We start from the raw sequence: 11,665 nt of genomic DNA, 5'->3' as shown, positions 1-11,665 counted from the left end.
TTGCTCCTCTTAATTCTCTTACAACAACAGTCATCTGATACAATATGCTCTTCGATTTATAGTCCATTATTATTAATTTAGAGCGTCCACTACGGTACGTATGGCTAAATAAATGAATAATGCTCTTAATGAATCAATATTTATCGCGAAAAATCCGAGTGACCTTATGGAATATGGCGTAGCATTAAGGGCGAGGTGTTCTCCATTCATCATCTCCATCGTTCTCCATCCATCTGAATTCATTAAAAGTGTTCATGATTTAAGCTTCGAAAAGAGAGCACATTGTTATTGTATGGGCAATTCAACGGCCTTAGTTTCTTAAGATTACCTTTAAAAGTTAGGGTTGAAGAAGTAATGGAAATATAAGGGCATAGTTATCTAAATGGAAAACGTTGAACCCTGTATTATGCAGTGCTGAATATCTATCCGTGATGTAATGCCGTTTCATTCATGTGATATTTTTCTAGCTTCACGCCACAAAAGGCGGAGAGGAAGTGACATGCGTCGTAAGTAGGGAGCGATAGGATACTTTTTACCAAGATCGGGAAAGTAATTACCCTCTCATGGATGTGAAATATGTCATTTTTGGAGATTCGTGGCGCAAACCATATCTAATTGTGATAATATGCTTTGCATGCACGATACACAGTTATTTTTACATATAACATACGATTTCCATGACCATTTTCCAGGGATAAGGTTTTAAAAAGAATGGGAAACTCTAAGAGTGGTTCTTTTAAATCAATATCTCATGCTAAAATCAGTATCTCGCGCTTTTTTTTAATATGAAAAGACAAGTAGGCTGTTTAAATCGATTTTTCAATGAAGTAAAGTCTAAACATATTTCTAGAGCATGTCATATCATCCACCATAAGTTATTCAATATGGTGAATGATACTTGTTTTTTATGAAGATAATTAAATTAATAAGTAATGAAGAACCCGGAGCAATTATTAAAAAATTGATATATTATTATTCCTTTGAAAAGCCATGGCATCGACATTGACGTTCTGGCAGTGGCGGATCCAGAGAGGGGCTACAACCCCCTTTTCTGGTGTTCGATTTCCTCTAGATAAAATGATAATTTTGTTCAGTTATCGACTATATACAGGAGAGGAGAGTCCTCAGAGGACCCCCTTGTCCCTATCCTGGATCCGCTGCTCGTAACAGGTGATGGAGTATGCTTGGGATGAATCCGTTAAATCATTTATTTTCAAATCTAGTGACTTCTGCTCACAGGGAACCATTGCTCTAGGCGTCTAGACAAACGTCTCCCTCCTAACCGTCCTCACCAGACGCGTCCTCTAGCCTCTTCCCAGCTCTGCCTACGCCCCTCCGACGAGACCACAAGGGCTCGTTAGGGAGGGCAAGGGGCGGTTTCCCTGGATTCGTCCTTGATCCGCCAGCCGAGTCGGTCACGTGTGTTTACATCTGTGCCGCCTCCCCTCTCCTTTCCCCCTCCTTTCCCTCCCCTCCATCGCGCCTCGCACGTTCCATCCCTATAGCGACGGGCGCTCGTGAGTTTCAAAACAATCCACTGGGCGCCTCCGTGGTGGGACGACGCGAGTCTCCTGCTGCGCTCTCCTCCTTCCGGCTGGCCATCCCTGGGCGAGGCTCGTCCACCGCTTAGTGACGCTCCCGAGGCGTCCCTACATTCCCTAGAGAGCAAGCAGTGCGTCCACAGGATTCGGTCCAGCACCCTTCGAGCTGAAATGGGCTACGTCTCCTTCGCTCGAGTAGAGGTGTGGACGCTCCGGACCTGACCGCGGAGGTACTGTCGGTGTTTTGGAAGCTGTCTGGTTGTCGTGCGACAGCCCACTGTTGACTGAATCTTCAAGCTCTGCGTGGACGGTCAGGGAGATAGTTTTGCCCACAACGCGACCAGTTGATTAGTTTTCCCACCGATTCTGCCGCCAACCGTGCATCGTGGAGGGTTGGCGCGATCGCATCTCGTTCTTGAAATCAAGATAGTTGGTGTGACTGGGGCTGTGACTCCTCGAACGCTGCTGCTCAGGCTGACCTGGGAATAGTCTTAGTCACGACTTATTCAAAACCCACCTACCGACTCTACAGTTTTTCGGGCACCGAGGTATACGGGTGTGATTTCCCCTCGTTTCTGTCGTTAAGTGGGTACAACAAATAAATTGTCCATTTCCACACCTTTTGCAGCTTTAAATTCACCTAGATAACTCGAACAACTAGCAATCCATTGGAACAGTTCGGTGCAATTAAATTTTAAGCCTTGCTGTGCGCTCTGTAGGTGGACCGTTCTGTGACAGTCTCCGTGTAGAGCACGACTAAATTCTTTCCCCCTCGAGATTCTCATCAAACGATTTGTGAGAACGAAATCAAAATCTTAACAGTGTACGTTTTTATTCCTGTTGTAGTCAGGGATAACATCGTAACTTAAGGGAATTCGTGTGCCATATTATTTACTGGTTGTCGCCGCCGTGCTCTGAGGGTATCGTGGGTGTGTTTCTAAGTGCCATTGAAGAGAAGATTGAGTGTTCAAGATCTAAAGTGAATTTCGGGAGTGCCAAGCAGTAATACACAAAGAATGGTATCCAGTGCTTGTCTTGAATAGTGAAGGCGAAGATTACTGTGAACAACGTGAGTATTTCTTAAATTATATTCTTAAAATTGCCTTCTTTTTTTCTCCCTATGTTTTTCTAGGAAAACTAAAAACTTAAGAAGATAGGAGGAAGACGAAGCTAAGGCCTGTTGGAAATTATTATTACACGGTAATGTCATCTCACTGGGAAAAAGGATGAAAAAATACATTGAGCACGAAATGTTCTCCATTTTTATAAATTAACATTAGAATTGAAGGGATTAATGGAGCAAAGTGGTATCCCTCGCAAGGAATATAATTAAAATGATAGGTTCTTTTTAACTTGTAATACCTATGTTGGAGTAGAGTCGTGTGCATTTAGCTCATTTCTTCTGAATGAATACACTTTAGTTAGTCACGGCTCAAATGTTTCTGGTTTCAGTAAATAGCATGCAATATAAATCAAAGAATATAAAATAACGTTTCAGATAAATCCATTTTTCTCTATGCCATTTAATTAAGATATTATTTAGGCCTGTGATCGGAACCATACCATATCAGTAACAATTCATTGCAGGTGGAATTATGCAGTGTAACTGGCTGCGGTAAATTATTCGTGTAATGGAGAACAGAGGATATATTTTCCTTTCCGATTGTTTTGGTGATTATTCCTATCTAAATGAATTCAATCATGTTTGACTAGATGAGATGGGTCATTATGACAAAATTGTTGGCTGCCATAAGTATCGAACTATCTGATTGAACTATAACTAATGTTGAAGGTAACGATTTTATTGTGACATATATCCATTTCATTTGACGAAAATGATGCATCAACATTCTGTCGTTGTTTAGATACCTAAGTGTGAGTTTCACACTGATCGAAGTATGATTATTTTCAAAAGTATGTGTGATACTAATTTGAAATTTACATCTATATCTACGTAATATCCTGCGAGCCACCTTCAGGGTGTTTGGCAAGGAGTAATCAATCACGAGCATGCTAGAGGATTCCCACATGCACTCCACACGGTCATAAGAATATTACGCATACTAGCAAATTATATATCCTCATTAATGCAAAGGCAAAAATTAACTACTACTTATGAAGGCAATCTGACTATGAAGCTAGGACACAAAATACATGCTGTTAGAAATACTAGGAGCCTTTCCCATAAGTTATTGCTAAGAATAACGTTTGACTTCAAGCATTTTTATATTGATGTATTTAATGATAAAATTTGTCAGTGGCATATGCGATTTATTCGGGTAACAGGTCATAAAAAATGTTCACTGAAGAACTTAACGATCATGCCTATACGAAATCGAATTGAAAGAACGGTGGAAAATGTTTCAGTATTTCACGATTAAGAAAGGAGCTCAATTTTGCGGGTTTAAAAACACACCACAAATTGGTCATTTCTTCCTAAGCCTTCCATCGCGAATCCCGCCGAAGTTTGAAAGCGAATTTGGGCGAAACCGTCGTTGTGCCCTTGGTCATTTCCGGATATTTCTTGATCCGTTCAGAAAAGTTTCACTTTTAATCAGGTGCCTTACGTCTTTTATTCCCTCCCAAGGGTAAGACATAACTCTTTTTTTAATCTCACCTCATTACGTATTCTTGTGTTCCATTTTGAAACTCATTCGTCATGTCAAACTCCGCGCGGTCATATCGCATACAATTTTTATTTATTTCGCCGGGCACCATGAATTCAGTGGCCTTCGCGCTGGGTAATAAATTATTCTTATTGTTTTGTTTCAGAATCGAAGGTGTGAAGAAGTGATCTGAAGATTGTGAATTATTCACTCATCACAATGGAGGAGACTCATCCACAGTATTACGATCACGTGTCGGTAAGTTGCCTAGTTATTATATTTTATTTGTAACCTTATCAGCCTTTCCTGTGAGTTATTGCTAAGTATAACGTCTGACTTCGAGCTCTTTTATGTGTTTAAAGTTTTACTTTTAATCAGATGCCTTACGACTTATATTCCCTCTCAAGGGTAAGACATAACTTTTTTTAAATCTTGCCCCATTAAATATTTTTTGTTCCACTTTGAAAGTCATTCGTTTTGTCAAACTTCGCGCGGAAATACATATTCTTGTTTGATGTTTGATGCATAGTTGGATGTTGTGTTGGTGTTGGATACATGTGATTGATGGATTTTTAGACACGCAACTTGTGTATGTGGTGTTGCCTAGTGTAGCTTAAGTTTAATTTAATTACGGTTGAGGTGAGGAGGGGATGATTTAAAGCTATTTTTTTTAGAAAATAATTCTTTTGAACTACTTAAAATTAATAAATTCTGCGGTGAAAATGTAATTTTTCTGAGAAATATTAAAAGTGATCCACATCACAAGTTACAAGGTTACAAGCGATCCACGTTATTTAAGGATGCAACCATTTCTCATAAAATAAAAATCTGTCATTCTCGTGCATTACTGCTACGGATGCATCGTCAGTTCATTACACACGGAAAGTGAATTACGCGGGGCTCGATAATCATCCCAGAGATTAAGGCCGACATTGATTAACGTTTGCGTCAAACCTTGGGACATTTATGCAACGGGTCTTTTGTGAACTTGTTTTCCTCGGTGCAAGGAGAAGGTGGGTATTTGAATAGGTTCGAATTCCTTGTGTCAACAGCGTGCCACGGTGTCGGAAGCTGACGCATGTTATCGCTCGCGAGAAATCAACCGATCACCTGGGACTGGGGTGATTAGTGAACAGTTAGTGACTGCTGCAGACTAACGAAGATGTTCATGGTGCTGCCCCGTGCACGCCACAGGTTCTTCGAATGTCATCGCGTGAATTAAGATTAGACTGATGCCTCTAATTCCAATTGGGTGGGTTAAATGGTCGAAAACACCTGTGGGGGTACTCTGAATTGTTGAGTCCTGTACATCGTAGAATTCCATTTTAAGTGAGGAAAAATAACAAAATTTACTTTTTTTACAACTTAACATTTGATCGGCGACTAGTTTCGATACACTGACTTTATACTGTACTGTACAAAAGTTTCAAGACTAGTAGTACAAAATATAAATGTGTTTTGTACCATTAGACTTGCAAATTATAGAAACTAATCGACGATTAAAATTTAATTAATAGAAAGCATTTTTTCCTAGCCTTTAGGCATGTTCGTTGATCATTAAATCCTCTGGAAATTTTTATCACTTAAATATCTGATGTTTCACCAACGAATTATTGGAGTGAATTTTATCTATCGAGAAAATCGCTCGGCTCCGAAAGGCCGGATTCCGCTTCCTTTGCTCGACATTAATCGTGTGAAACAGTATATGCTGTCACTCATATTCGACACTTAAGTCATTGTATTCCATTCCAAGAAATCAGAAGAGAAAAAAATTCATTCACTCCGCCGGTTTTATTTCACACGGTCCAGGTTTCTATGTGAGTTTTGGTCTCAAGGTGCTGTGGGCTCCCGTCAAAACTCACATCGTGTGTAATGCAATGCGACTGCTGATATCATCAAAATGATTTTATTTTTCATTTTTAGGAGCATTTCATATTTACAACAGTTAACCAATAACCGATTATCCATAAACTAAATTGAAAAGAAGGGTACGAGTCCCTCAAACGATTCTTCTGAAAATCGGATTTTACAACCGTGACTTGCGAGATAGCGTTGCCAAACGACCAATAAGACAGGTTACCTTACACAAATAATCGTTAACTTGCTCTCTGTATTTTGAAAGCAGATACTTGATTTCATTGCAATGTGGCAAAAATTATCTGACCCAATGGAAAAAAGATTTCCGTCTTGAAACTGTTCAAAGTGAAGCGTTCTGTTGAACATATCGGGATGAAAATTACATGTGTGAAGACTCAAGTGACAATATATTATTTGGGGCGTAATGACTAAAAGATTTGGCACAAAACAGCTTATTATAACTGAATAACGTTGATGTTGTGATGAATATGAATTCTACAATGATATGTAATTCGCTACAACATTCCGTTTGTGAGATGAGTTGGCACCGAGCATGTTATTTGGTTGGATAAAGGTGCCAATAAACTCATCACGTGGTTTCAACGTGATGAAGATCTTATACGCTTACAAATTAGCCAAGCCTTACACCACATCTCTCTTGAACTCGACCATGAAAGAAGGCGGGACAGCCTTAGAGACTCCTACTCCTGAACTTGCCACACAATGGGAATCAGATGGATTAACTTGAATGTCTTGAGTTGATTGTTAGATAGACACGACCTCTCAAGGGCTGATCGGAATCTTCGGAATATAGCATTTGTTACCCAGCAGATATGCATGGGAAAATAATATTTCCATCTTGAGCTGTGACCGAAGCAATATTAGAGAGATTTTAGAGATGTATTCTCGAGAAACATTTTTTTTTCTTTTCCTTCTTATCCACACTTTCTCAAGATATGAATTTTCTATCATTTTATCGAAAAAAAATTCAATGAGCATGAGATTATATGCCAAACGGAAAACAAAAGCGTTTTAACTTTTGATGCTCTATGATCGCAACGACGTCTTTTTCTCGGATAGTTATGTTATAAATGTGAACAATTGACAATTAACGATATATTCTTTAGGCTTACACATTCAGAGGGATAATTGTAGTCAAAATTATCCTTTCGTTTGGCCTCTCATCCAATGGTCATTGCTTTAAAGCGACCTTGATGACTGGGTATTGCTTCTGTTGATACGGCCTCCGATAAGGCAGGGTTTTACAGCCCCTATAGAACGACGTAAGGCCAACAGTCGTCTACTATTACACGTTGCGTTGCAGGACTTCGACCTCTTCTCCCTTACTAAATTATGTTGATTCAAAATAGCTTCTTGAAATCGCTTTCCGGTCAATCCAAGTTCAATGACCATTCGGCGGAAAAGAGGACGCTATCTCATTGTTTCATTTATTAATATCACAGAAGTGGTTTCTTACCGAGCTCTCTTCGCGCTGAAAAAATTTAAATGTTAAATACGGCTATAAGTGATCTATTCTGGATATTGTTTAAAACGAGGATGGAGATGCTGGACAATGATAATTAATTCCTCTTAAAATAAACCTGCGTAATGGCTTAATTATATATTTTTTTAAATCAGCCTTAAGTCAGAAGAGAACTTAATAACGCTCTGACCTCCTCAGGGAGAAATGTTTGACAGTGATAGGATATCTGGTAATTTAATTGGCAATAATATATAATGGTTTAATAATTTATCAGCATGAACTAATTCGCTATTTCCTTAAAATTTCAATTCAAAGATAAATAGTTGCTTTGCAAGTTTTAAGAAAAAAATATATTAAATGTCAGTGTTGCCAACTGTGACATGACCAGGAATCCCCTTAAAATATTATCATTAATGTGCATGGTGACGGTATGACTGACGACACCCGTAGTTGGCAAATTTTATTTGGCAATATAGAAGTCACTTTCTTCATTGCTTGGGATTTGGATCCATCTCGTAAACACTTTGTAGGATTCATTAACATTTGAGAAGTGTAAACAATTATTAATGACATCTAATTGACTCCTATTAGAATTCAATCGATTTGATTCGTCTGATAATTGAAATGCTAGAATAACTTAACATAAAAAACACTCGAATTTACTGGGCCCGTTTTCGGATCACTACTTCAGGAATCCAATTGATGTAGACCTCTTGAAGACAATTTCCATTATCCAACAATCTATATCTTATAAACTTTTTTGAAATGGTCATCACTCTAGATCTAAGAATTCTAGTTTTAAAATAAACGTCTTAGTCTTCTTTAAAGTAAAGTATCTATCAAAAGGCATTGGTATTTATTTTATAAGAGCCACATCTCCTACATGTAGAGAGGCGATTCATATGCTCCTAGGTCACTGTTCCTTATAGATATGATACAAACTTATTTCTCTCAAAATAGACGAGAATGTTATTATTGCATCGATAGCTTCATTAATAATTAGTTTATCACATACATAATGAGCCTTCCATTTCAATAAATTATTGGACTAAATTTTCACCCAGGCTATGAAGGACTTTTTGTCACCTCTCTTGGAATATTTACGCATCATTTGTAGCGGCAGTCGCTGAAGGGTGACCGACTTGGAGTCTCTTGCATTGGGAAGGAAAAATAAAGCAGAAAATGTCTTCCTATGGCCTTCTTTGCTTATAGCAAGCCCGAAATCAAGGGTACACGAGATGGGAACCCAGCCATGGCAAGGTAGCCCAAGCGATATCGTGCTAATGACTTTTTCGAGACATTTTTCCACAGTGAATGCTTTATCTAAAATTTACGAGAAAGCCAAGGTGAGCGAATGATATTTCCAACTAAAAATTACCTAGTTTCATAAAAACATACGTACTAATAATACAATAGAAAGATTCAGTTTATAATTTGAAAAATTGTAACGCCATTTTGCTGCTGTATCAATTTTTACTGTCATGTATGATTTTCAATTTTCACTGGTGATAGCTCCCCTCATCTCATTGACGACGCGATATTATAACTTTCAAAACGCTTTGAAACCCTCTTAATTCAGGAGATCCGTCTAACCTGTTTAGAAAAGACCCTTTTCCCCCAATCCTTCACAAAATCTAGCCCCTTCCGATGACGGAGGATAAAAAGACGTTGACTTGTAGACCCTGTAGCTGAAATGTAAACTCTTGAGGTCAGTTAAAATCGATTCCAGGCAACTTCATAGATTATCGGAGACAAAGCTCCAAGTTTCTTTAAAATTTTCGACCTGCATGGGGCGAGTATGGTTTTTACGACAGAACTCCACAAGGAATGATTTTCCAGCATGAAAATGAAAAAAATACGTACACGCTGCGAATAGATATTTACTATCTATGAACTATTATCAACCATATCATTTCATGTAGCAAATCGCTGATTTGATGCTACCTTTAATCGCTAATGAACAGCTATTCATTGATTAAACAAGCTCTTATCCGGAATCTTTTTTACTCTAAGCGATTCCAAGCGCGTCCAACCGTTTTCGTTTCTCTTTATTTTTTTCTTTCCGAGCATTCACCTACAACGTTAGAGTTAATAACCCGCGAACCATGTCTTTTGATGTTAGAATCCAAGTAAAGCCAGAGATCACCTCACCTTGTTCAAAAGAAATTGCACTAACCAATCTTAAATATTTTTAACCGGAAATAAATTAAATTAACTCTCGCAGGATTTTTATTATTCGGATGGGCTCACCCATTTAGAACATTCATCAATAACTCAGCATTTTTGCTTTTTCATCGTATTTTATTTAAAGAATCATTTCCTAGATAACCTGGTTCCAAAGTTTTAGCGCAAATGCTTTCTTTTACTTTTACTCTGTCAATTCAGCTGCTAGTGTGACTAAATTATGGATATATTTTTCCTCACAATGAAAAATATAAGCTTTACAGATAACATCTACCAGATTTTGATCTTGTAAAGGAGCAAAAATCTGCAGTGCTAACAAGGGATACCGACTTACAAAAAATATTGGGGGGACCCAAACCGGGGATCTTGCCCCGGGAAGTTTTATAAGTAGTGAGTTTAAAGTTTTTTAAGCATTTTAGAAGAGTCATATCAACATTAGAACCTTGATAACTCCAATCTCGATATCTGGACACTCCAAGGAAAATCGACAAGCCTGACACATTTTTTCCTCACAGCCATAAAGAATTTTGAGGGGGCTCGGGCCCCCTCATGCCCCATGGAGTTGGCGCTACTGTTGCTAACCAAGATAGAAAATATCCCAATCAGAATTTTTCCCAACTCAATGGAATGATAATAGAAGGGAATTCGGGGACAAATATATGAACAGTTCAGAAAAAGAAATGAAGAAAAAGAGGATAAAGGGAAAAAATGATAAAATTTCCCGAAGAGGGATTTTTCGCACAACAAGAACGGGCTTACACCGCCGATGAAGCCTGGACAGATGATGCCATTAGGAACCAGAATTGCTGATGATGTTTAGATCGAAAACGCACCATTTTTATAAGGAAAGCAGTTACGAAATTGCCTGAGATAGAAAAGAATGGTATAGCTCGAGAGAAGTAGCTCAGGCGGAACTTTTCCGGAGAAAAAAATCAATCGCTGGGAACTGTTCCGGTCGTATACCTTACCATTTGAACGGCGAAGGGGATTCTGTCAGCATTGCACGATTTAAAACAGCAGAAAACTTTCACCGTTGTCATGGCTGAAGTTTTTGCCATCACTTTGATAGTCACGCTGTATTGTATCACATTTGGCCGAAGGCAGCTACACCACGGGAATGCTAAATCAGAATTCTTGAAATGTACCACGTGAGTAAACGGAATGGCTTTCAACGAATACTTATCCAGATCGACGAACCTGATACAGCACAACCAATTTAAATGTAAAAACTCAGGCAATTTTATGCCACCTGGTACTACGTCTTACGAATCACCTTCTTTAAACGTTTAGGTGATAACTCGTAGATGAAAGGTTTTACGTCGAGTAAGGGAATTCCCCTCAATCAAGACTTTAAAAACTATTCAGCATCATTAAAAAAGTGGTTGTCGAGTGTATCATAGGTGTTAATGATTTTCCTTTATGGAAAACACTACAACTCACGACAGTTACCCGCATGAAAAGTATAAGCATTACTTTTGTGTCCCTTTTTCAGCTTCTAATCCTATTATTTTCGTATTTCACTAGACTGCATGCAAACATAGTTGGGAAAACAGGTTGGACACGGCCAAGTCGTGAAATATGGGGCTTTTTTTGTAAGGAGTATGATCACGGCACACTATTAACTCGACAGTGGAGCCTATTACGTATCCCAGAGAAACTGCAGCCAGAATTTCCAAAGTCATTCCAGCCTGGGTTGCGTCATCGAGCGCAGTCGCGGAACATGTGATAAAAACCCAGGAGAGAAAACTTTCAGCTATCCCCCGCAATGACTCACTCCCGAGAAAATCTCATTCGCAGTGGCTGTTTGCGAGGGCGGATCCAGGATTTTTTCTGGCGGCGGAGGGAGTTAGGATCTGACAGGCAAACGGCCTTCTCATACTTAGAACAACATACAACAGTTACTGTACGAATTATACTTTTTATTTTAATATAAAAGTTATTACTATAAAAATATTAATACGTTATACATGAGGGGGTGATAAGCCAAGGGGTAC

The 11,665-nt window shown here is 38.7% G+C and overlaps 1 protein-coding gene across 1 annotated transcript in view; it reads left to right on the top strand.

The window, feature by feature from the left end:
* Positions 1 to 1,541: 1,541 nt before the first annotated feature.
* LOC124156074 overlaps positions 1,542 to 11,665 on the top strand; it is a 35,596-nt gene continuing 25,472 nt past the window's right edge. Inside the window, exons 1-2 of the mRNA XM_046530386.1 lie at positions 1,542 to 2,610; positions 4,314 to 4,405. Of these exons, the coding sequence (XP_046386342.1) occupies positions 4,367 to 4,405 (39 nt within the window). The 5' untranslated portion in view covers positions 1,542 to 2,610; positions 4,314 to 4,366. The remainder of the gene's footprint in view (positions 2,611 to 4,313; positions 4,406 to 11,665) is intronic.

Source organism: Ischnura elegans, chromosome 3 (assembly GCF_921293095.1).
Source record: "Ischnura elegans chromosome 3, ioIscEleg1.1, whole genome shotgun sequence".
Taxonomy (NCBI): Eukaryota; Metazoa; Arthropoda; class Insecta; order Odonata; family Coenagrionidae; genus Ischnura; species Ischnura elegans.
Note: the sequence above shows the minus strand (reverse complement) of the source record. Positions and strands in the feature narration are given on the sequence as shown.